The 27,304-nt window shown below is 36.6% G+C and overlaps 1 protein-coding gene across 1 annotated transcript in view; it reads left to right on the top strand.

Annotated features, from left to right (window-relative positions):
- The first annotated feature begins 1,688 nt into the window (after window positions 1-1,688).
- The window catches only part of LOC131159696 (protein LIKE COV 2), a 77,467-nt gene continuing 51,851 nt past the window's right edge, over window positions 1,689-27,304 (top strand). Inside the window, exons 1-3 of the mRNA XM_058114805.1 lie at window positions 1,689-2,155; window positions 17,604-17,656; window positions 17,755-17,864. Of these exons, the coding sequence (XP_057970788.1) occupies window positions 2,036-2,155; window positions 17,604-17,656; window positions 17,755-17,864 (283 nt within the window). The 5' untranslated portion in view covers window positions 1,689-2,035. The remainder of the gene's footprint in view (window positions 2,156-17,603; window positions 17,657-17,754; window positions 17,865-27,304) is intronic.

The raw sequence follows: 27,304 nt of genomic DNA, 5'->3' as shown, positions 1-27,304 counted from the left end.
ATTCGGTCACCCGAACAGATACAATTGAAAAAGTTATGTTTGAATGTTTGGGTGCCCAAGTGTATGTTTGGTTTGTTGAACCGAGTTGATTTCCAAAAGGTCCGCGATTCGATCGCTTGTCCCTAAGTTCGGTAGCCCGAACTTGTCAATTCAGTCGCCCAAAGGTATTTTGAACGTAAAAGCTTAGGCGTCCGAGTTGTTGGGAAAAGTCAGAATGAACGTTTGGTTGACTGAGGAAGATACATTCATTTTTTATCGGTTTGTCGAACTCAGGTAAACTTTTTGATTGATCCAACATTCGGTCGACCAAGACAAAATACATTGCCAAGTTCGATCGCTCGAAGTCACAAGATTTTGCATATTTAGCCCAATTTCAAAACATAAGATTCCCCATATAATATATGTGATAGGTCTTTCTAAGGTATTTTGAGGACACTGAAAAAATCCGGCATCGGTTGACCAAAGGTCGACTGAAAAGTGATCCTTAAGGTCTTTCTAAGGTTTTGAGCTTACAATTACCTACATACATGATATACATAAATTATTACAAACCTTTTCCTATATTTACTATTACAAACCCGAACTGAACAATAATATAGATTACAACAAAAGAAAACTTCAGGGTCTTTATACTTTGAGTCTTTATGTGCCATCAATTGATCTGTTAATATATACCTGCACACAAACTCGATAACTATCAAATACTTTAATATTTGTCATTATCAAAACTAAGTATTACCAATGAGGTCAACATGACCTTCCCTAAGTTCCATATACTCAAAATTAACATTTAAACTAATATTTAACACCCTTACTTGGTTTCTTGAATTATGCCTGCAGGGTCTCGAAATTACACCCGCGACGCTTACCCGAACCCTAAATTTAATAAATCTAATTCAACCTCAAAATGCCCAATATTCTAACATTTATAAATTTACATTAATTAAATAATAATTAGCCCCTTAATAACCCTCTTATCATAATTTTGGGGTTATGCTTATGATGATCCCATGAGAAATCTGTTTCACTAGACTTGTAGAGAATCATCCCTAGATTCTTGTGGTGGTATCCGATCATCAATTAGACTTAAGATTTACGCAAAATTGAGGTAAGTGTGAGAATTTAGTTTACCCCAATAGATATGCTTATGCCACTTTTACGACAAATCCGCTCCGATAGAAATGACAGTGGCAGAAAATGAAGTCCAACGATATTTCCTGATTTGCGATCGGCGCCCGTTTGGCTGTAAAATCGAAGAGAGAGAGAGACAGAATGAATAGCGGGGAGAGACGCTGGGGGGCATGCGCAAGAAAGTAAAGAAAAAGGGGGGGGGATTAATCTTCTTGATTCATCCGGAAGTTATATATATATATATATATATAATATTATATTAAATAATTAATAATTATTATTTAATTATTAATTTAAATTATTATATTATATTAATTAATTTATTTAATTTTAATTTTTTTTTTACATTCCCAAACCTATCACTTTTTGAAGCGTTACATTAATGACTATGGCAATCGAATGATAAACTACAAATATATAACATAAATTCAAATAGGATGGTGTGGTTTAATTTTGCTTGTAACTTATAATATCACATTTATAATTCACAATTTGACATTACTAAAAATTTATAATTTATTTGGTTCAAAAGAAGTAGAGTGAAAAAAAAATTCATTGAAAATAAGAGAAAAGAAAAAGAACCAAAATAGTTTTGGTAACGCTGTTTGGTTTGGTAATTGTGGAAGTTTGAGTGAAGGAACCTTCAACCTTCAATCGCACAATGCTTGCTAATTTGTTCGGAGTGAAATTTTTTGCTTGCTTGATAAGGTTCCATCATCATTTGTAAAATGCCGTTTTGTGAGCAGGGAAAAAGAAAAGAAACGAAAAGAAAAGAAAATAAAAATCATCGTGTACATGAAGACTGCCAACCACCTTGAGCTTCTTTCTTCACGGTCACGCAAGGCGTCCTTCAAGTTCTCAGTGAGCACCGCTTGACCTGCGTCCTCTCACCTTCAACGAGAAAATGGCCGAAGAGAAGGAGTCGACTTCCATCCCTCTCAGTCAAGGCAATGGCGGTGGCGGCGAAGATCCCGAAGATCCTGCCAAGTCTCCTCCCAACTCCCCCAATTCCTCCACTCGCAAGGTCTCCCCTCTTTCTAAATTTCCACCTTCCATTTCTGGCACTTTTTTAGGATCTGAAGATTTTGATTTCCCGCCAAGTTATTTCTCTTTCTTCTATTCTCTTTACTTCACTACTCTCGGTGTTCTCAAGGCATCGTTTGGTGGCAGGGAAAATGTGGGAAATGTGAAGAAGTTGGAACATATAAATACAGGAAGCGATATTTTTTTCTTAACTGATAGTTAATGCAATGACTTGATTTATGCCTTTTGAGCAATTAGTGGGGGGGTAATGATATTGTTTAGGAGATTTGATTGTCGTGATTAGTTTGCGGCAAACGTCGGTTCAGTTTGTGACGCATGAAAATAAATAGGGTTGATATAGTTTTTTCGAAAGTCGGAATTTATATTGATTTGAGTTGTGTTGTACTTGTACCCAGGGAATTTACTATGCAATGCGTTTTACTTGATTGCCAACCCGAGTTTAGGACCTTATGTAGGCTGGCTTACTTCTGAAATGACCCTATTCTAAAACTAAACTGCTGGATCCAATAACAATTTTAAAGTCACATATTCCCGGTCAGCCTGGATCTGCATTCTAGTTATGTAATTTTCCATATTTTCATGATTCCCGCCAGAGTTTTGACAAATTTTTTTTATTCCTTGTTTGGTAAAAATCAGTTGTTTTCTATATTTGAATTCATTTGGTTGCTCTTTTAGTTCAATTCCAAACAATATCATGGATAATCAGCAGAATTTTCCTCTAAAGTTGACAAAAAAAGAAAATAAAAGTATCCTGTTCCTGGAGTCAGAATGTTCCCTACATGATAAAGTATTTAGAATTTATCGATGGAGAAAAGCCAGCTTTATTGACTTAATACAAATTTAAAGTGATATCTTAATCATGCTTTAGGATCCTACCCCTTTGTAATTCAAGGAATTATGCCCAAACTTTTAAGATTTCAGGATTCTTTTGGTTTGATGATGCCAGAGTATGTTCTCGATTATGGTAGGAACCATTTCTCATATAACTTATCAAAGTCTCACGATGATGAAAGCCCTTGCATTCATTTCTCAAATGATCCAACAGAGCCAGCAGGACGGCACCAATATCTCCTTGTTTCTACATTTACCATTGCTCGCTCTTTGAGCACTAGACCAAGCGCCAGAGTGTTCTGACTCAACTGCAATGCAAATATAAATGGTTAAACGATGTTATCTATGAAGCAGGAAGGATAAATTAATCATCTACACCTGCTTTGAAGTCGAGGCCAGAGGGTATTATTTAGTTAATGGTGTTATTTATGAAGCAGGAAGGCAGGATTGATCAACTATTTTTGTTTGCATTGCAGCTGGGTCAGAACTCAGAACACTCCTGCTTTGGAAGAGAGAGAAATGCTAGCACTCTTACGAGTTGTTTTTGGGGCTGTACATGCTGGAAAAACTCGCACAATTCTCAACAACTTGGTTGCTTTATACACAATTGTTTCAACATTTTTGTTTCTTTCTCTTTTCTTTTCTTGAACACAGGTGGCAGTTGGTATCCTATTAATGAAATCTATCTTTGATGATAAAAAAAAATGCCTTCTCTTTGAGTTGTGGATATTAAGGTCTTCTATTAATAGGTGCCCCATGCAAAGGAGGAGCCTTTTGTAGGGCTTCTATCTTTCCAAATTTCTTTCAAAGGAAAACTAGACCCATCCAGAATAGATTTTCTATCTTCCAGACTACTATATAAAGATCTAACCAAAAACCCAATTTTTTTTGGGATAAAATCCACATTATCTTATCTGCCACTCCAGCACACACCATGGATTGGATAATTTTAAACAGGCTCCAGATGTATCTCACCTTCCAGCAAGTCTCTCCTAAAATCCAGGCTTGAGCACAAATCTCTAGTTATTGCTGTACAGTTGTGAACTCATTTTTGCTGGAGGCCCACTGAAAAATCGTAGAGAGGTGCTTGTTAAGAGGGTAGCCCAATCCTAGGTTTCATGCCAAAAAGCGTTGATTCTCCATTTCCTACCCCTTCAAAACAATACAAGGCAAAATGTCATCCCAACCCCTCCTAATCTGCTTCCACAAACCCAAGGTAACCGCACACTGAATGACCTTCTACTTATTGTGATCCTCCCCATGTTTAGCTATTATATGGCAACCCTCTAAAGAATATTCTTCTCTTTTGTATACCTCCAAAGCCACTTGCATAGAATCACAAATTTTCTTAGTGTCCAGTTCCCCTCATGAACTGGTAGGGTAACTACTATTGATCACTAAATTCAATTGCATTTGAAAAAGATCCCCTCCACTTCCCTACAAGAATCTTCTCTGAAAATGCTTTCTAACCACTTGGTCATCGAGCAAGCATAGGCAACATGGTCATTAAGAAAGTAGGGACAGTCTCCCCCATTTTTTGACAAATAATGATTTTTTGTCTGTCAGTACTCTTTGCACTGATAGGCTCTCTCTCAAACTCCCTTGTCTTTGTACTTAAACCTTGAAGGAAGACCTAGATAAGAAATTGGATAAGAAAATCTGGTGGAGATGAAGTTCTATATCCGCCTTTTGCATACCACTGTAATACCCATCCTTTTTAAAAGTATAGATGAGGAAATCTCAATTCACTTGATCATAGGCTTCAATGTCAAGCTTACAAATGCCCTCCATCGTTCCCATATCTTATCGTGCAATCCACAACTTCATTTGCGATAAGGACCACTTCTAGAATTTATGAACCCTCCACAAAAGCAGGTTAACTTCTTTCTACCATCCCGACTATACTAAGGAGCCTACGATCCTTATGCACTTGGCTCTTGTTTTCTTGGGAGCCAAAGCAATGAACTCCCCATGAATATGGAAGGGGAACAGCATGATTATGGAAAGGAAATGAAAAATTTTGAACAAAGCTGGCAGATTCTTGCTCATCTCATCCCTGTAATCTGAAAGAAGGCCATAGTCATTCCATTTGGCCAAGGGGTTTTAATATGTATATTCAACTCTTTTTCGATCTTTAGCTGTTTCTTTCTTTTCAAGTGAAGCCTTCGGTGACTGAGCTGAGTGATGATCTGAAATATCTAATTGCAAGTCATTGACCCAAGTTTTGTTAGTTTCTCTCAACTTCGTTCCATAATGAGTTCTGGATCCCCTCATTAATCTCGTTCCACCTTTTAAAGTAGCTCCTCTATTGATCTCTGTAAAGTTCCAAAATCAAATCTCTTATTAATATTGGCCACCATGAAAGAAGTGGGTGCTTCATTTAATCAACTTATCCTGGAGTTGTGTCATGATGAAAATGTCTCCTACATAATATTGGACAAGTCTGCCGCCCTCCTTTCTCCTTTCATGCTTAGTCAAACCCCTGCTAATCTCATTTTCATCAATTCTAGAAATATTCCCAACAACTAATCCTTCTTCTTTATTTTATTTTATTTTTTTTTGATTTTTTTGGTTTTTTGCTCCATTTTTTTGGACTTTGATGTTCTGGGACTCTTATATACCCCAACAACTCAAGATTCAGTTGTTTTAACGCTGGTTTTAAGAGATTCAGCTTGGCTGGCTATGATCAAGCTAGCACTCCCATTACCCACTTGGAGATTTCACCAATTTCCTAGCAAATCCTCGAAACCCTCTACTAGCCACATACTTTCAAAGTGGAATGGGATTATAATGTGCCATATACTTTTCAGTCACCACATGCCTGAAGTGAAGGATTATGGTCCAGAAACTGCTCTTGTAAAAAGAAAGCAATCACTCTAAGATGTAGAAACTATAAACCTGTCCAAATGGGAGGAAGAAGGATTCTGAAAATAGATCAGGTGTATAAACCAGCCCAACTGACTTCCCCACTACCATGTTTTCGCAAGAATAAATTGACCCCAAATTGGCATCACAAGCTGGCTTCCATCCCCATCCAATTTGTTTCCTGCAGGCATATCAAATACAGCTTCCATTTTTTAAGCATGCTTTTAGAATTGACATCTTTCTCCCGCTCCCCCTTTTGGTAGGCAGAGCTTCATGGAGGAAGTAGACTCAAATCCGTTGCTTCTAGATACTCTCCTGTTCCCATTATTGCCAAAGCTTGAAGCTCCCACATGATCTTCTGTCTTAGTTATTGGACATTGCAACTGTTAATCGTTATTTGGTCATTAAGAATTATTAGTATGTGTAATTGTGTTGGTAAGTGTGAGTAAGGGTATTACGGTCATTGGTATTGTTTTTTTGATTGGTAAATGGTCATTGGTATTTTACTTGACATATATTACAAATAGAGGGAATGACCTATCATTGAGATTAGGTCTCCCATTTTACCCAATTATTCAACATGGTGTTAGAGCATAAAGGGCAGCCCGGTGCCCGGTGTTAGAGCATGATCCAACCTAAACCCTACGCCAAACCAAACTCGGCCTCCTGTTGCTGCCCTTCTCAATATTTCACAAAACCAACCACATAGCCAAAGACAGAACCATTTGAACTATAACCCTGCAAAAATCCCATCGCCTGAAAGTTCCCCATGTGCCCCCACGCGCCAGCCGACTGCTGGCAGTCCTGACCTCATGCGCCGGCGCGCGAGAGAGTTTCCAGCCACCTTTTTCTGATTTTTTCCTCCAGAATATTCTGATTCCTTCCATAGACCATAGTATCAAGCTGTTGGGCATGTGTTTTGCTCAAAGATCCAATCTTTTTTGACCATGCACTCATGGTAGTCTGTTAGTTGTTGTTTGGTGTTAGTAAAGGCCAATGGTGAGTAGCAGTGGCAGTGTTCATAAGCTGTTTTTGTGTGGCTGTGACAGTGTTATATCAGTTTGTTGGTTACTTGTTCGTGGTAGTTCACCTCATTCATGGTTATCTCGTTGTATCATTGTTTTTTTTTTTTGGGGGGGCTGTGGAAGCATTATCCTGGTTTAGTTGTGACTCATATGGTGGGTCACCTTGTTCGTGGTTGCTCCAATTGTTCCGGTGCAGTTTGTGGTTTCTTGGGTCTGTATCTAAGCTTATTTGTGACTCGTTCATGGAGGGGTCACTGGTATTGGACAAGAAGCAAGACCTTTGGTAGATCCTTGCTGGAGAATAATTAAGAAGAGTAGGGTTAAGGAATTGTTGGGTTTAGTTAGTAGTTTATTATATGTGCTTAGTATTAATTAGTATGGGATTATGTGTATTTGGGGGTTTGTATTATTTGTGTAAAGTATGGGTTTGTTTGTAATTCATTTAGTTTTAGGGGTATGTGTGTACTTTTATGTGTTTAGGCTTTCTTATAAATAGTGTGTGAAAGCCATGTTGTAAGTTAGTTATTGATGAATTTAAATTGGAATTGAATGTGAGTTCCCCCTTGGTACCTCCTCTCTTATTCCTTCCCTTTCCTTCCTCTCTTCTGTTTCTTCTAAATTCTCCCATGGCTGCAGAACCTTGATGCTGCCCCTGCATCATTTGGTATCAGAGCCCAACTTCGATCTCCATTCTTCCATTTCAATCTCCCCATGTCTCCTTCTCTCTTCTCTTTTGCCCTGCTCTTCTCCCACTCCCTTCTTCTTCTCTTCTAATTTTCTCTCCTAATTCTTTCAATTCTCTCTATTTATGATTTCTTCTCTTCTCCTCCTCTTCTCTTCTCTGTTCTGATCTCCTATTCTGTCCTTAATCCTCTGCTACCCAGCAGCCTTCTGCCTCCTTTCTTCTTCTTCTTCGAATCACAGAAAGTCGCCTCTAGTGGCTCACCGCCCCTGTGCTGGCGACCTGCGAGTGGGACTCTCCCTTAGTCTTCTTCTGGTTCCAGTTTCACGAGAATTTGCTCCGGCCCCGATATTTTGGATTTTCTATGTGATATTTTTGATCTGCAAGGAGATGTTTTGCCTGTGGACACAAAATATTACTAGCACGGGTGATAATTTGGCATGAAACCCTGAAATTATTGCTGCCAACATAAAAATCAGGTTTTTTTGATGTTATTTGTGAGTTTTCTTCGTGAATTTGTTTTATTTCTGTAGGACAATCAATATCAAAGTGAATTTAAAATAGTTTTTGAGAAATTGAGAGTAAGGCTTGTGGGAAATTGTGTTAAAGGGTTGTGATATATAGCTGCAGCATGTATATGCATAAATTCAGCAACATGGTGACAAATTACAGGAAAAAGGAATGCCATTTGCCAAACTTTGGGCACAATTTCAAGCTTTTCATTACCTTTCTCAAATGTGGAGAAAAGGTTTGCAAAATTATCATTGATGGAAGATGTCCAATGAATGTGGTTACTGATTTCCATAAATGGATTCACTCGAATGCTGCTTCATTCGGAACATCACCCAGAGCCTTATGTGATATCTTGGGTTGATACCTCTACTATTCATGTTTGCGGCAGATGTTTGGTTCCTATCCAAATGGGTGAATATTTGGTTAATATTTGGTGTGATATCATACCTACGAAGATTGGCCATTTACTCCATTCTTCTTCGTTGGATGATTTGGGTGTGACTCAAGGACAAGAGAACTCGTATATCTTCCACTATGATGGAAAGAAAATCATTTTGAAGTCTGCTTTATCAACCAATCAGGACAAAGAATATGAGATTATTGAGCATATCAAACTTACTCAACTTGAAGACACTACAAGCAAGGCAATGGATGTGTTTGAAGTCATCCAAAGTCTTTCAAACATTCCTATTGTAGAGTTTGTCAGGCCAACTTTCCTAAATGATGCAGGGGCAGCATCAAGGTTCTGCAGCCATGGGAGAATTTAGAAGAAATAGAAGAGAGGAAGGAATGGGAAGGGAGGAGAGAGGAGATACCAAGGGGAACTCATGTTCAATTCTAATTCCAAGTCATCAATAACTAACTTACAACATGGCTTTCACACACTATTTATTAGAAAGCTTAAACACATTATATTACACACATACCCCTAAAACTACATGAAATTGCAAACAAACCTATTCTTTACGCAAATATTACAAACAACCCCCAAATACACACAATTCCCTTCAAATTTATACTAAGCTCACATATTAAACTACTAACTTAATCCATTAGTTCCTTAACCCTACTCGTCTTAATTATTCTCCAACAAGGATCTTCCCAAGGTCTTGCTTCTTGTACTAAATCAGTCACCTTGCTCCAATTGTTCTGGTGTTGGGTGCTGGTTTCTTGGGACTATGTCTAAGTTTCTTGGTGCTGTGGCAGCCTTGTGCTGATCTATTTGTGACTCGTTCATGGTGGGTCACCTTGTTCGTGGTTGTTATGATTATTCTAGCAATTAATCTTGTTATTATTGGTCTAAGTTTGTGAGTGTTGGGAAGGAGTTCGTGAATCCCAAAAGTATGGTTCCCTTGTTAGTCACTTGTTTGAGTGAATTGTGTACTTGGTCTATATTAGAGGAGGAGTATTCAAGGTTTCTACAGTATCAAACAAGCATTGAATCACATTGCATCTTTTGCCCAGAAAGGTAATCCTTCAGTTTGTATGTCATCTAATATCTCTCTTGCTACTTGCTAGTCCTTGGGTTAGCAATTCTGTTGCCATTGACCATATGGCAAGTGCAACTAACTTCTTTTCTACCCTTCAGTATCCTAAAAATCTACCTCAAGTTACCCTTGATGATGGGTCCACTATTGTGGTTAATGGGATAGGAATAGTAAATCCTACTCCCTCCATCTCTCTTTCTTATGTTTTATACATTCCTAATTCCCCTTCAATCTCATGTTAGTCAGTAAGCTTACTAAGTCACTAAATTCTTCTATAACCTTCTTTCCTAATTTTGTGGTTATTCAGGATCTAAAGATGAGGAAGACAATTGAAACAGGATGTGAGGCTTGCGGGCTTTACTACTTTGAGTCGTTCTCTCTTCCCATTGCCTGCACAACTGCTATTGCACCGCTTTTCAAATCCATTGTCATCTTGGTCATCCGTCCTTAGACAAATGGGCGAAACTTGCACATAAGCTCATTACAACCACTCGTGCGAAGTCATATTTTTAGCTTGCTAATTTGTTCACTAAAACCTTGGGAGGTGCTCTTGGGAGATTCATTTGTAATCGGCTAGGAGCATATGATATATATGCTCCAACTTGAGGGGGAGTGTTAATAGTTATTTTGTCCGCATTATTAGCATGTGTTAAGAGTCATGTTAGTAAGGTTATTGTGGTCATTGGTATTGTACTTGACAAATATTATAAATAGAGGGAGATACCTATCATTGAGGTTAGGTCTTCCACTTTACCTAAATATTCAATAGCAACCTTACCAATTCCCTCCTCTCATTTCGCTTTGCATCTTGCTTCCCGATTCCTCACTGATTTCTTTTCCTCAGTCTTCTTTTTCTCCATTCTTTCAAACGGCTGAAAGGATTCCTCTTCATTCCTATTAGATCCCACAGTTGCATAATCTGCTTTATTTTCCTTGAGATTACAACCCATTTAAAGATATTTTGCAAGGACCTTTTGATCCTCTCAAATCTCGATGTATGATTCTAGCTTGAAAGTTGTTGCTGGCCAAACATGTGCATGACTTATAGGGTGTACAAAAATTATCAGAAAACTGAAAACCGGCTAGAGACTAGATTGAAATAAGTTACTGTTCGTTTTTCAGTTTTTGTTTTGAGTTTTGGTTTTGGTTTTAGCCCATTAGTGAACCAAAAAACCAAGAACTGAATTAATTGATTATATATAAAAATTTATATTAATTTTAACATATAATATTCATGTTAAAATCTGATGTATATTTTAGTGATGCATGTTTCTTTAATCATATATTTTTTTGAATTGAATTATTTACTGAACTATTGTTTGATTTTAATTTTCCACTCCTTTTTTCATTAAAAAAATTGATTTAGATAATAACAATTATATAATGACGTAATAGTAGGGAGAGGGTGGCCTTTATAGAGTTTTGTAGGGTCTCCCAACTTACAATTTTTCGATGTGGGATAAGGAGACTTGAATTCAATTGCTGTCTGCATGCAACTGCCCACTCAATTTTAGTTCCACATTGGAAAATCTAAAAAAACATTTGGCTCGCAGCACGTTCCCCCGCCCTCCCCCCCCACTCTTGGCCTCCATGTTCTTGACCGTGGGCCCACTTATTGAATTCTTCTTTTTTACCTTGAGCAATGCAGTATTAGGTAAGAGATAGTTCAAAGTAATTTTTCATTGTGATGGTTCTGTAATTAGTCTAAAAATCAAATTGGACCGTCAAACCGTTAATTTTTCGATACCAAAACCCTTAGTTTCTTTTTGCTATTAGTCTGTCATTATAAAAAATCGAGTTTTGTGGTTCGGTGGTTAATTTTGGTCAAAACGAGCCAAATCGAACCGATTACACCCCTAATGACTTGTCCAATACGTAGCAACTTTAGAGCCACCTTTAGGGGGGGGGGGGTTTGGTGTTTTGTCTTAATAAAACCGTGTTAATATTTTTTACATTTTTGATCTAAAAATTACATGAAGAATGCACATAACAAACAAGTGTATTCATAATTTATAGAAGCATTTAAAATAAAATTAGTTAGGAAAGAAACAAACGTATGTTATCATGAGTTTTGAATGTTGATATACAATCTCTTCACTAGTTGCTAATTAAAAATGTGCTCCATGTCTCCCCATATTCACTTGATTTTCATGCTTAAGTTTAAAAATAGAGATGGTTCTAGTACCATCCTCAAATGCTAACCAATTGTTTATGAGTAAAAATCTATACAAGAATTGAATCACTTATAGATGAGTAGGATGGTTTCCAATATTTAGCCAGTGTGTATGGTTTGATTCTCTTGTTCTAGTTCTGAAGAGTCACCCCTAGTTGATTTAGCTCGGCCTATGCCACCCCTAGTTGTTTCCAGTGGGATAGTGGGATGATATGATTTGTGAATATCACACTTTTGTAAGGCATTGAAGAGGTTTTAGGGGCTTGCTTAATATACTATTGTCTATCTTTATTTACTTGGTTATGCTATTTGCATGAAGGCAAAAATGTTTGGAAAATTTTGCCTTTAGTTTCCTTTGATTTAAACACTGAAGTGGGACATTTTATATTGATGGGGTTAAAAACTTAAAAATGAAATGTGAATAAATGTATTTAGTTTTGTAATGTTTCTTCTCCTTTCCCTTCATCTCTTTTGCAATCCCTTAATTGTTTTGAGCATGTCAAGCATATGTGAGAAGATGAGAACATTGTTCCACTTTTTTAAGAATGCAAAAGTTGGGAAATCATATTTCTCTTCTAATTAGATCCTGTAAATAAATCTATGGAGCATAGAAATGCCCTTGTTGTAGCATAGGCAAGATAAGGTTTGTAATTGTTTAATATTACATTGATTCTTTTCTTGGAATGTGTGAGGTCTAGGTGGTTGGGGCTGGGGAAGAGTGGTTAAGGAGCTATTATCTAAAGCCACCCTTGACATATTGTTTCTCTAGGAAAGTAAGATGAGGCAAGTTGATTCTTTAAATTCTTTCATGATTATAAGTTTTTGGGACAGTAGAAATAAAACTAGGCGTGTCTTCTTTTGTTAAGGGCGTAGGGTTAGATTATAGTTTGGGACACTAGAGTGGCATCCATTAAGAAATTCCTTGAGGGGTCTTGTTCTTTTAAACGCTCCTAGAAATTAGAGGTAATTAGAGGTGTAAGGGAGTGGTTGTTCATTTCCGTGTATGGCATGGTTTTAAAACTCGGACTAGAGACGAAGACCGACCCAGTGAAGCCAATGGGTTGGTTAGGCCGGTCAGATTGGTGGGTTGAACCGGTGGTCGAACCGGTGATGTAAGCATCATATTATAATATATTTATTTATATATATTTGTATAATTTATATATTAAACTAAATAATATCACTCCAATCTCATATAAATATTATTTAAAAGTTTAATTAAAGTCATTAGTTAATTAAAACCAAGAAAATTTAGCAACTATCTTAATAAAAATTGTATTTATTTCTTATTTTTTTAAAAAAATCCTTAAAAGTTATTATTATGTTATTATAATTTATTTTTTATTAAAATTTTTATACGAGTGCATGATGTTGTGTATTACTAGTTACATATATGTATGTGTGTATACATATACATACATATATATATATATATATAAATAAAATTTGTCATTTAAAATTCAAGAAAATTTATCTAGCCTAGTGGTAAAGGGGGGGGGGGGCACCCCATGACGGAGGTCACAAGTTCAAGCCCACTGAAGCACAAACACTAGCATTTTTCTTCTTTTTTCAGAGCATTTCTATTCAGCCGGTTTGACCGGCCTTTGACTCCAGTTCAGACTGGGTTGGTTGGTTAATACCGGTTCATCCATTTCCAGTTTTGGAGTGCTGATTGGATTGACTTGTTGACTGGGTCCATTTGAATCGGGTCGAACTGGCTGGTCCAGGTTTAAAAACTATGGTGTATGGCCCATTATTGTCTCTTTGACGAGCCAATTATTAAGAAGTTAGTAGATGCTTTTGGCTTGTGTAGTCCTTACTTGAAGTTTTGGTGGGGGGGACTTCAATGTGTCTTGCAGCTCTAAATAGAGAGTCTAGGACCTCTACAAGTTATAAATGGGGTTTTGGGCTTATAGACCCCCCCTACACGATCAAGGGGGCTTTTGGGGTTAGATGGCCTTGCTTCTACATTGATAGATTTCTATTCACTAATGAGTGGGAAGATGTGTTTCCACATCTCGTTGAGCAAATCCTCCCTACACCTATCTTTGACCATTGCCCTGTCCTTTTAAAGTCTAACCTTATGAAGTGGGGGCCCTACCCCCCATTTTCATTTTGAAAACATGTGGTTAACTGGTCCCTCCTTTGATAGAGTGTCAAAAGCTGGTAGGGTGAGTGCCAAGTAAAGGGGTGGGACAGTTTTAAATTCATGAACAAGTTGAACTTCTTGAAATCTATTAGCTAAAAGACTGGAACTCACAGATGCAAAAAATTGTTCTCTCTCTGAAATCGAGGGTTGGATAGGCTTAAGGAGGGTGTTCTTTTTGAGGAAGAGAATAGGAGTAGGAGGGCTAATCGGCCCAATCTCAATAATGAGTTAGAAGTGCTCTTATTGAGAGAGGACATGTGTTGGTGTTAGAAGTCTGGGCTGAAATGGGTTAAGGAGGGGATTGTACAGGTTAGCAATTAGCGAATGGGAGGAGGAAGAAAGGTTACATCAAGGAGTTGATATTTGACACGGGTCAGGTGGTGAGGGGTTAATCTTTAATCACAATTGAGATTACTAATTGTTAAGCCTTTTTTTTTTTTGGGAAGACCCCAAACAAATGGATGGTTGAAAGCCTTGATTGGAGTCCCATTTGGGAGGGTTATGGCTAGAAAGGCCTTTTGAGGCACGAGAAATTAGGAAAACAATCTTTGACAGGTGCAGAGAGAAGGTTCCTAGCTCATATGGCTTCGCAGTGGCATTCTTTGAAGATAATTGGGGGGTTTTTTGGAAGTTTATATCCTCAAAATTTTTGAAGAATTCCATCGCAAAGGTGTGGTTAACACTTGTGCGAACTCTACATTTATCATGCTTATCCTCAAAAGGAGAAAGATAGGGAAGTTGAAAATTTTAGACCGATCAGTCTAGTTACAAGCCTATGTAAAATCCTACAAAAGTCCTTGTTAATAGATTTACACTAGTTTTGGGGGATGTTGTCACCTTAGTGCAATCCAAATTTATCCATGATAGACAATTCTTAGATTTTTGGTTGGTGGCTTATGAGGTGGTAAAGGATGTTAGGAGGAGTAGGAGGGGGCTTCTCTTTAAATTGGATTTTGAGAAAGCCTATGATATGGTCAATTAGGGCTTCTTAGACAAAGTGTTGGGTAAGAAAGGCTTTGGGAACTTGTGGAGAAAGTGGATCAAGGGATGCTTGAGCTCGCGTGTCAGTCATGGATTCATTGTCAATTGTCAACCTAGAGAGTGGCTTTGGCATTTAGGGGTCCTAGACAAGGGGATCCACTCTCATTTCTTGTTCACCCTAGTTGTAGACACCCTTAGTGGGATGCTTCTCCATGCTTTAGAGAAGAGAGGAGGGGGGATCATTAGAGGCCTCTATACAGAGGGAGGAAGTGGAGGTCTCTCACCTCCAATTTGTTGATGAATCCCTAGTCCTTCTTAAGGACATTAGCAGAATTCTGGTAAGTCATTTTGTTGCTCAAATCTTTGAGCAGTTTTTGGGCTTAAACATCAACTTGCATAAGAGACGGGTTGTTGGCATCAACTTGGGGGTGAGGGTCCTTCAGAGTTTCAAAATGGCAGTGGTTTGTACTTCCCTTGGATGCCCCCTTTTCTATCTAGGCCTCCAAGTAACCCAATTATGAAGCCTTTTGGGGGACCTTGTGCTAGAAAAGGTGCGTTGGAGCCTTTGCGGGTTGGAAAAAGGTCATACTTTTCATTTGGGAGCTCTGCCACACTTAGTGCTTCCCTATTGAACATCCCAATTTACTGCCTCTCTTTAGAAAGGTTAATGCGTGATTTCCTTTGGTCAGGTCTAGGGAAGGGTAGGAGAGTGTGAGATACCATCTAGTTAGCTAGAATTTGGGAGGTGGTTAATAGACCTCAGTATGATCGGGAGGGGGTCTGGGCATCGGGAATGTGATATCCTAAAACATCTCCCTTATATGCAAGTGCCTTTGGAGGTTCCCTCTAGAGACTAGAAGTTGATTCCTTGTGGCATAAGGTGATTAAGAGCAAGAGCGAGTAGGTGATCCAACAAAATAGGTGGGATACAAGTGGCAGCGCTATCATCTCTCATGCGTGTCCCTGGAAATTCATGTCCTAGGTAGCGAATAAGTTCTTTCCTCTCAATCTTGTTCAAAGTGGGTAGAGGTAAAAAAAGGTTCGGTTATGGGAGGATCTCTGGGTGGGTGAGTCCTCCTTGGAGTTGAAGGTTCTTCATCTATTTAAGCTTTCATCTTTATGTAACACGCCCATCAATTCTTTCATTTCTTTTGTGAGGATTCTTCTTCATGTGATTTCCATTTTCTCAAGAATTTGAATGAAAGAGAGGTCGATGAGTTCACTATCCTACTTTCTTTATTGGACCAACATATATGCCTTCCATTATAGAGGATGAGAGAGTGTGGGAGGGTGGCTAATTGGGTATATTCGCTTCTAAATCTTTACTCTCACACTTTTGAAATCCTCATCGCCTAACCTTTTTCCTTGGAACACATTCTTTGAAGGGCTAAGGTGCTTGGGAAGATTCAGACCTTTCTCTATACCGTGATACTCGAAAGGATTGACACATGATCTACTTGAGAGAAGAAGGCCCTACAAGGCTCTAAGTCCTGACATGTGCGTTATGTGTGTGAATGCAATGAAACGAATGCTCATCTCTTTGTGCATTGTGTTGCAGCTTTAGAATGCCCTTTTTCTTATGTAGGGGAAGAGTTGGTGGCACTGCGAAAGTTGGGATAGTTGTTATTGGTTAACTTCAGGGGCTTTGGAAAAAAAATAGAAATGGTAGAGCTCTTTGGAGCGCGATAGATTTCGCTGTTATTTGGACCTTGTGGATCAAAAGGAATGCTAGAATTTAAAGGTCGCTCAATCTGCTCACAGCTGTTATGGGATTAGTGAGTATTCCTAGCCTCCTTTTGGGTGCACTCACTTGGTCCTTTTTTGGGGATTATAACTATCCAATCTCAAAAGAGGCTGGAAGGCAGCGCTTTGTAACTGCATGATTCATTAGTATTGTTATCTTAATCCATTTTTGATTTTATGTTCTCTTGACTCTGGGGAGGACTCCTCCTCCAAGACTTGTACTCTGTTTTTTGGATATTAATAGAATATCTTCTGTTTAAACATTTTCTTTGTTTAAGCTGTTTGAGCATCTCTAGTGTTGAGCCGTGTTTTATTTTTAATATTTTTATGTTTTTCTTTTTTTCCTCTTGAGGTTTTTTGAATCTTGAACATTCTAATATTTAAACCCAGAACTGTCTTCTCCTGCAAGGCTTTTTGTTTGTTTATTTTTTCCCCCTTTTCTTTGGTTGGGGTGGGGAGATGTAGGAATGCCTGTTCGATCACCTGCACACCTATAAACAATGCAGAATCATGTTCAAATCACATTAGCAATTTTTTTTTTACATGCCTATGTAAGTATGTTGTGCCATTTATGCGGGGAAGGATTTGGCCTTATTTTCTCATATTTGGTCATTTTGTTGTTTCCATGACTTGAATGTGTGACCTTCTGGTTTGAGTGTAACACCCTTACCAGTAGGTTGAAGGCTGCCCTCCATCTTTTTTTTTTGATATCACCGGGTGTGCTGGGCTTACGCACCAGACTAATCCCACACCTACGCCAGCCGTGCCCACAGTCGACACGTAGGACGTAAATCTGGATGTGCGGTGCAAGTGGCAGGTTTCGAACCCCAGATCCATTGTTGTAAGCGGCCTTCTGGGACAAGTCCTTACCACCTGACCATATGCCTGGCGGCGGCTGCCCTCCATCTTGTCATTATTGTTGATGTGCAAACATGTTATTTGTTTCTGTCTTATGTTCTTGTCTTGTTTACTTGGTCAGGCTTGCTGCTACTTTCTCCAGAGTTGGGTGTCAAAGAAGTTCATGACTGGATGGTAATAAGCTAACTATGGTCATTATGGCCTTTGAATTCTTAGAACATTTACTCATTCCTTTCAATCTGGAAGCCTAACATTGAGCTGTGAAATTGCAGTGTGGTTCTTTTCCCTGTTGCAGTTACCTTTTTTGTTACTTGGTGGTTTATTCAATTCGTTGATGGTTTCTTCAGTCCACTATATGCCCGGCTTGGCGTTGACATATTTGGTACGTTCATAATGCTTTAGCAAAGTTTTTGTTGCATGCTGCCCTTCATGAAGTGTGGTGAAACGGATACTGATACAGAATAGGATAATGTGTGTGTAAAAGAACAAGGAGTAATATTTGACATGTTGTTCTATATATTGTGCGAGTAAGTTTTGGAAGATTTTCTTTGTTGTACTCATTTTCTTTTGGCATGCAAAGCATTGAATTTGGCCTCCCACGCAATTGCTAAAGCTGTCATTCAAAGGGTTCTGCAAGTATTTGGAAAATCAAACCTTATCATAATTAGGGATTAAAAAAAAATTCAAGTTGCTGAATTGCATATATATATATATATATATATGTATGTATGTATAAATCTATATATATATATATATATATATGTATGTATAAATCTATATATATATATATATATATATATATATATGTATGTATGTATGGACTGGTGGTAAGATGAGAAGAAAACATTGACAAATGTTAGGAAACTTATTTAGTTGTCATTAAAATATCCAATGTCTCCCAAAATTATTATTGCTATGTTTTTTGGTAGTGACAATGATTGAGATTCAATAGAACAATTCTAGAGTAATCCGTACTACGGTGGTGTTTGGTACTTGAGAATCAACACTAGGAATTGGAATTGGGATGTTTGATTCCTATTCGTAGCATTTGTTTTGCGTTAATCTTATACTGATTCCCATTCCATGCAAGAATGGGTTTCCCCCTTTTGCCTACTTTTTGATTCCTACCTCTTACTCTGGAATCAATTTTTGATTCCTGAAAATATAGTATTTTATTACCCTACTCTTTATAATGCATATACATACACATTCATGCACGCCCACATGTTATAGTATGATGTTTTATATGATATAACATAAATTTATTACATAAAATTTAAAATAATATTATATTATGATATCATTAAATATATAACAATATATTTTAATATAAATATTAAATCATCATTGTTAATATTTATTCTTATATAATATATATAATAATATAATAACATATAAAAACTAATAGATTATTATGAAATCTTAAAATATTATGATATATATTGATATGATTGTTAATTTATTATATTATTATAATCTTTAAAATAAAATGAAATATTATTATCATCAATTATAAATATATAATTATAAAATTTAAAATGATATAGTATACAAAAGAATATAATACTATTGTATAATAAAGATATGCGGATGCATATATATTATAATATACTTTATAATATAGTATATGTAACATTAAAAAAAAATATTAATATAATATGTTACATATATTTAAAAAATAATATTAATATTGTGATATCATTAAATATAAATATATAATAATTTTTTTAATATAAAATATTATAATTATCATTATTAATATTTATATTATATATAAATAATATCATAAAACAAATAATAATAAAATAGTATAAAATTATAAAATACTATGATATAATTGTGGTATCATTATTTATTATATTATTATATATAATCTTATAATAAGATAAACTATTAATTATTAATATCACTAATACAAATATATAATAGTAAAATTTAGTAATGATGTAATATACAAAAGAATATAATACTATTGTGTAATAAAATATAATGCTATGGTTATTGTTTTATTATATTATTATTTCATATTAAATAATAAATAATGTTATAATATTGTAATATATGAGATTAAAAAAAAAAAAATTTAATAAAGTACATATTGAAAGTATAATAATCATAAAATATAAGACAAAATGTAATATTAATAATATTGTTAAAGTAAAATACTACTAACAAAAAATATGATAAAATATGATCTGCAAAGTATAATCAAGTACAAGTCTATCAAAATGGTTTTATTGTATAAAATTATTTATTATTTAATTTAATAAATAATATTGTATAAAAATATATTTTTATAATATTATGATTCCATATTAAATTAATTGATTAAATTTTTTTATACTATAATGTCATAATTGATAAATTAGACTCATTTCCGATTCCTATATCTATATATATATTGAACGCTATAATACAATTTTGATTCTGATTCTGCACCAAATCAAACATGAGAGAGGAATTTGACATTTCGTTGCTGATTCCAATTTTGATTTTAACTATGAACTAAATGCTACCTACTTATAGTCTTTAGAAAGAATTGGTAATGGAATATTTTGAATCTTTTCAATCCAAACAGAGTAATTATCTAAAACTAAAAGCATGGCATACCATGCCAACACATGGGCTTCTTTATTGCCTGGTCTTCTAACGTGGGAGACGCGAGACATAAGCACACAGGAAACTGCAGAAGAGACATGTAGTTTCCTTAATCAAGATTCTGAAAGCTGGCCAGTTGGGATCTGTGAGTACTTCATCTTAGTTGCAGGTTGCAGGGAATCATCCTCATTGGCTATGTCTTGAAATTCGAAATCTGAAACCAGGATTAAACCTTCTTTAAAAGTGTAGCCTCTACATGAATTGGATCCAAACTCCTTTCTGTTTTTTTAGCCCTTGCCTGAATGAGGTACAAGTTGTCAAGAACTACTTGTTCTGCTTGTCTTGATTGAATGTCTCGTCAATTGATTAGCTTTTAGAAGTGTCTTTATATATATATAAAATTTATTTGCTAATCTTTATAAAGCAAGGTCCATTGCTAGATAAAGGTTTTTAATTTTCATGCTGCATACATCCACCTCGTCTTTCTTTTTAGATTGTTGCTCTTATTATTATTATTATTATTATTATTATTATTATTATTATTACTACTACTACTACTACTACTACTACTACTACAACATTATTATTATTATTGTTATTTGTTAGATTACCACTTTACCCAAAAGCTTAAGCTATTAGGTTGTGGGCCCACTATGTATATCAAGCTTTAACGCTCCCCTGCACGTGCAGCCGGACAGTACGTGGAGAGATAAATACACAATAAATAACACCCATGATAGGGAACACAATAATTTTTTTAAACACCACACGATAAACATGGGAACCAAACTAGAACCTAGGACCTCCTGGTAACCTGCTCTGGTACCATGTTAGATAACTATTTTACCTAAAAGCTTAAGCTATTAGGTTGTGGGCCCACAGTGTATATCAAGCTTTAACATTATTATTTCTTGACGAATAGCTACACCCCCACCCACCCCATAACCCCTGAAACGTCCCATAGGAGGAATAGAACCCTGGTCTCTCCCTTGAGGGCCAGAAGATGAACCAAATGAGCGAAAGTTCAGGTTCTACTCTTATTTTACTATGGAGATGCATATGTACCATAAGCTTTCTTAAGTAGGGAATGTTGGACATATTGCAGGCAGTTTCCCAGAGCACAAGTATTAAAGGCTTGAAAGGCTGTATGCATGCCTTAATCTCTGAATGTAATATTGCAATTGCTTGCGAAATTCTTTATATACATTGATGGAATCATATTCCTATCACTGCTGCTGCGATGGTTTTTTCATAACAGTCCGAAACATGGTCCTCAGAGGGTTGTCTGTATGTTTTGCTCTCCTGCATTTTTTAATGAAGTACCCACTCTCTGGACTCCAATTTGTGTAGCTGCACTTGACAGCTTGAGGCTTTTACTATCGCATTATGTAATGGCCCCAATATATTTTGTGCATTTAAGTTTTCCCAGAAGGCCAAAAAGAATCCTGTCTCCCTTTATGCTTGAGAACTGTTTTAGTTAGTATTAGAATGAACTTTGTTTTGATATTCAATGGCCAGTTTTGGAAATGGAAACAAAAACATGATTGTTGTTAGTCACTGGATTAGATTTAGCCTTGATTGTTGCTGAGGTTAATCAGTGTTGAACGACTTAAAGATGTGCAAGATAGTGGCAGGATTAACAGTGTAATGGAACAGAAATTTGAGATGACAGCTGGATTCAAGTCATAATGGATTTCAGTTATCTATGTATTTCCTTGTGGTTTTATACCCCATGCTTGTTGAAGAGACCTTGAGTGAAGATATTATTCTTGCAGATTAAGGTGGTACTGAATATGATTGTGATTGTTTGGAAAGGGATGAAGGGATGATAGGTGTAAAAATAGTAGACGGTTGGAAAGAGGGCTTACATTTTTTAGGGGGGCATTTTATGCTTATTCTTCATTGAATCTAAAATTTATTTCAGATTACAACAGTAAACATACATATACATATTTACATAAATACACAATATTTTACAGTCTTTTTTATTAAACATGTATAAAGTTAGAGATTATTCTGAGAGTTTTAGTTGGAGCATCAGAGTCTGCAAAGCAGCAGCCGCTGCAGCAACAGCTGCAGTAGTATGCTATGGCGTTGAGCAGGAGCTTCAATTACATTCAATCTCTCTGGATCTGAGACTTTCTGTACTAGATCAGAGAGTTGTGAATTTCATTATCTTTATGTAGGTTCATCAAACTTTTAAGGCTGATCAAAAGGTCCGTTGGGGGTGTACTTAGCCTGAAACTCTTGTTGAATGAAAGGGGTCCTTTTTTGTGCTCATAGAAATTTAAAGAGCAGGGTTGTCCTCTGAAAACAGAATGGGATTTCTGTATTTCTTCGATTGAATATTTTGTACATCCCAATCTTACAATATGTAATACAATCAAGGATTCTAAATAAGTAAATAATCTCCCTACAGAATAATATACGATCTTCTACATTTACTACTTTCCTAATTTACTCAATATACAAGGATACTCGGGATTTCAGCACTCCCCCTCAAGTTGGATCATAAATATTAATTATATCCAACTTGCCAATGAAATCATCAAAGTTTTGTCGTGCTAACAATTTAGTAAAGATGTCTGCAATTTGTTCCTTGGTAGGTACATAAGTCATACAGATGGTTCCTTCAACCTTCTTTTTGATAAAATGTCGGTCCACTTCCACATGTTTAGTCCTGTCATGTTGAACTGGATTGAGAGAGATACTGATGGCTGCTTTGTTGTCACAATAGAGTTTGATAGGGAATTTCACCGGAATTTGTGACTTTTCCAAGAGTTTCCGTAACCACAGTCCTTCACATATTCCTTGTGCAATTGCTCGGAATTCGGCTTTAGCGCTGCTTCGGGCCACTACATTTAGTTTTTTGCTCCTCCAAGTTACCAAAGTTCCCCATACAAAGGTGCAATATCCAGTGTTAGACCTTTTGTCTTCCGCTGATCTTGCCCAATCCGCATTTGTGAAGATTTCTTCTTCCTTGCTTTCACATTTTTTGAAGAAAAGCTATTTGCCCAGAGAACCCTTGAGGTACTTGAGGATCTTATACACAACATCTAGGTGAGTCTTTTTCGGTGAATGCATGTGTTGGCTTACCACACTTACCACAAATGCAATGTCGGGTCTGGTATGCGATAGGTAAATTAGTTTACCAACCAATCTCTGATACCTTTCCTTTTCAACTGGTATTCCACATTTTTCAACCCTCTTTACTGCTTCAATCGGAGTTTTACTAGGTTTGCAACCAAGCATGCCGGTTTCGGTTAGGAGATCACTAATATACTTTTGTTGAGAGACATTGATACCTTTTTTTGATCTAGCAATTTCCATTCCCAAGAAGTACCGCATTTGTCCCAGGTCTTTAACTTCAAACTCAGCAGCTAGGAATTTCTTTAATCTTTCCATTTCCACTGTATCATCTCTAGTTAGGATTTTATCATCAATATATACTATCAGAATTGTTTTCTTACCACTTTTAGACTGTTGGAAGAACATAGTGTGATCTGATTGCCCGTGTTGATATCCTTGATTTTTAATCATTTTTACAAACCTGTCGAACCATGCTCTGGGAGATTGTTTGAGTCGATATAAGGACTTCTTGAGTTTGCATACTTTGTTTTCTTCACCTTTCTTACTGAATCCTGGTGGTATAGTCATGTAGACTTCTTCTAGCTCACCATTTAGAAATGCTTTTTTAATGTTGAGTTGCTGTAGTGGCCAATCTAAGTTAGCTGCCAAGGATAGGAGTACCCGAACTGTGTTCAATTTTGCCACTGGTGCAAATGTCTCCGTGTAGTCAATGCCATAAGTTTGTGTAAACCCTTTTGCAACAAGTCTGGCTTTATATCATTCAACTGTCCCATCAGCTCTATATTTCATTGTGAAGATCCATTTACAACCAACTGACTTCTTCCCTCTCGGCAAATTCATAACGTCCCAAGTTCCATTCTTTTCCAAATCCCACATTTCCTCCATGATAGTGTCCCTCCATGTAGGAATCTCCAAGGCTTCCTGGATATTCTTTGAAATTTTTATCCTGTCAAGGTTAGAAGTAAAAGCACGATATTCTGTAGACAGACTTTTGTAAGACATGTATTTTTACCAAGGTAATTGAGTACATGACCTAGTTTGTTTTATGACTACAATGGGTAAATTGATGTCATCAGGTATAGACTTATCAGAAGGGAGCTCATGACCATTTATTACCTGATCGGGATTGGGCGTGGACTCATGGTTGCTCGGAGCTATCACCGGTTCCAACTCTCTTGGTGCCTCAGGTATGAGATTCTTCCTGTTTTTTGTGTTTGGATTTCTCGAGTAAACAAGTATTTTTGTGTTGTTTTGCTTTTCTGCATCTCCCCCTGAGATTGAGTGATCTTTTGTACATGACAGGTTAGGAAATGATGCAATGGTAGACTCAGGAAATGATGCAATGGTAGACTCAGTGTATGGCACGGATTCATCAATAGAGAAATCAAAGAACCGATCTTCACTCCATTTCTCCCCCTGAAGAGAGGGTTTTGGGAAGTAAGGAGTGGTTTCAAAGAACGTGACATCAAGGCTCACAAACAATTTTTTTGTGACAGGATCATAACATTTGTAGCCTTTCTGAGTAGGAGAGTAACCAATGAAAACGCATTTAATAGCACGAGGTTTCAATTTATCCCGATTGTGAGCATGAACATGAACAAAAGCAGTACATCCAAAGTTTTTTAGAGAGAGATTGAAGTGGAGCTGAGTGTTGGGAACCATTCCTAAAGTTTCTATAGAGGAGTGGCAAAAGAAAGAACTCGACTAGGCATGCGATTAATGAGATGTGTAGTTGTTAAAATGGCATCGCCCCAAAAATATTTTTTCATATTTGTAGTGAACATCAATGTCCGAGCTACATCAAGAATATGCCTATTTTTACGTTTAGCAACCCCATTTTGTTGAGGGGTATCCACACAGGAACTTTGATGAACAATTCCATTTTCTTGAAGATAATGTCCCAAGATATCATTAAAATATTCCGTACCATTATCAGTACGTAAAATTTGAATGTGAGTTTGGAATTGTGTTTGAATCATGGAATGGAAATTGGCGAAAATAGAATGAACTTCAGTTTTATCTTTCAACAAGTAAACCCAACAAATACGAGTATGATCATTAATAAAAGTAACAAACCATCTCGTATGAGTGCGATTAAGAGAGCGTGAGGGCCCCCATAAATCACTGTGAATTATAGTAAAGGGTCTGGATGGTTTGTATGTGGATTTTGGGAAGGAATTAGGTTGGTGTTTTGCAAGTTCATAAATCTCACACTGAAGTTTAGAAGACGTTTTATTTGAAAAAATGGAAGGAAATAAACATCATAGATATTCGAAAATTTGGATGACCCATCCTAGAATGCCATAACAAAATTTCACTATCCCTAGAAGTAGATGCAGAATCACAAATAGCAGTTTTACATTGTTCACTCACATTTGCCTCCTCAAAGTAGTAGAGTCCCTCACATTCCTTAGCACTGCCAATCGTCTTCCCCGATGATAGGTCCTGAAAAACACAAGATGGAAGAAATTTAGCAGGAAACAATTGGAGTTTTAATTAACTGGCTAATGGATAGTAAGTTGCAGGATAAATTAGGAACAAACTCTAGTGTGGTGGAGTTAGAGAGTCGGATATTCCCTTTTTGCTTGCGATAGACGAGAGTGATCCATTTGCAATTTTAACTTTCAAATTTCTAGCACTGGGTGAATATGATGAGAAAAGATGATAGGCATCGGTCATGTGGTCAGAAGCACTAGAATCAATAATCCAAGGAGTTTTGGATTTAGAGGTTATATTCAAGACTTGCAAAAAATTACCTCTTTGGGCTAAAGAACCCAAAAAAATGTTTGTGGAAGACGAAGTCGTACAATAACTAAACGAGGTCTGGTCCGCCGAACTAGGTAGGCCATGCCTCAACATTTTCCAATCAATAAAAGGCTCTGCCTCGGTGAATTTTGGAACGGGGATGGAGACGTTGCTGGCCTTCTTATCTGGCTTCTTTAGCGACTTCTCGAGGCTTTTCTCTTCCTGCTTGGCTAGGCAGCGAGCCTTGGTCTTGCGTGCGGTGATATGGTCTTCTTGATTGTGGGTCATGTTTATTTTTCTTATGATTTTTTTTTTCTTTCTTTACCTGTAGTTTTATAAGTCTTGAGTTGTTGGATTCTCTTACCAAGTATGAATGTGAGTATGATTTAATTCTCTATGACTTTGAAATTTGTGATTGAGGATGGGATTGAGAAAAATTTTCAAAAATTCCTTTTATGTCAAGCTGAGTTTTGTGGGTGCTTGAATTTAAATCTTTGTCCTTGAACATAATTGCGCCTCTATGACTCTGAAATTTGTGATTGAGGATGGGATTGAGGAAAATTTTCAAAAATTTCTTTTATGTTAAGCTGAGTTTTGTGGGTGCTTGAATTTAAATCTTTGTCCTTGAACATAATTGCGCACATAGTCGTTTTTTTTTTTTTTTCTCTATTCCATTTTGCTTATAAAGAGAATGAGTAGAATTTATTGGGTCAAAGGAGTTCAATCTCGCTTTGCTTTAGAATCCGTTGATGGATCCTTGAGGCGAAATCCTAGTTGATACCAAATATTAGAGAAATGATCTAGGCAAATTTTTTTTTGTCATAAACAAAAAAAGCTTTCCCAGCCGTCCTGATTATCATGCCATCATTGCATGATGTATTTCCATAGTCAACCCCCTTGAGCCTTATGTTACATAAGCCTTTATTTGTTCTTTTAATTACATAAACCATTCCCGTCTAAGCCTGAAAAACCATGAATTTACCTTTACATTTTGAGAAAATACTTTGGTGGAAATTTACATTTGAAGAGAAATTTTCTTCTTAAAAAAAAAAGGGAAAATAAAAGAAGAGAAAGAAAGAAAGAGAGAAGACTCAATAAGTGGAGTATGGATCACTTCAAATTTCGTTAAAGGTCTACTTGGTGCTACTTCATTGGTTACAACAACAATATTGTCATCAGTATGAGCATATTGTCCAGAGAGAGTTATGATTTGAATCATGTGGATAGCTCTTTGATTGTTCTTTCCAACAAGTATTTTTCCCAGTTTGCTTTGATTTTCCTTATCCATTTCTTTCGTAGCCCCCACCCAGTGGCCTGTCATTACAACCTTGATTAAAGACCTTTTGATCTCTGATTTTGGCGGTTGACTACATTAGTGGAGAGGATTTC

This window comes from Malania oleifera, chromosome 7 (genome assembly GCF_029873635.1).
Source record: "Malania oleifera isolate guangnan ecotype guangnan chromosome 7, ASM2987363v1, whole genome shotgun sequence".
Lineage (NCBI taxonomy): Eukaryota > Viridiplantae > Streptophyta > Magnoliopsida > Santalales > Ximeniaceae > Malania > Malania oleifera.
The sequence above is the reverse complement of the archived record's forward strand: the minus strand, read 5'-3'. Positions and strand labels throughout refer to the sequence as shown.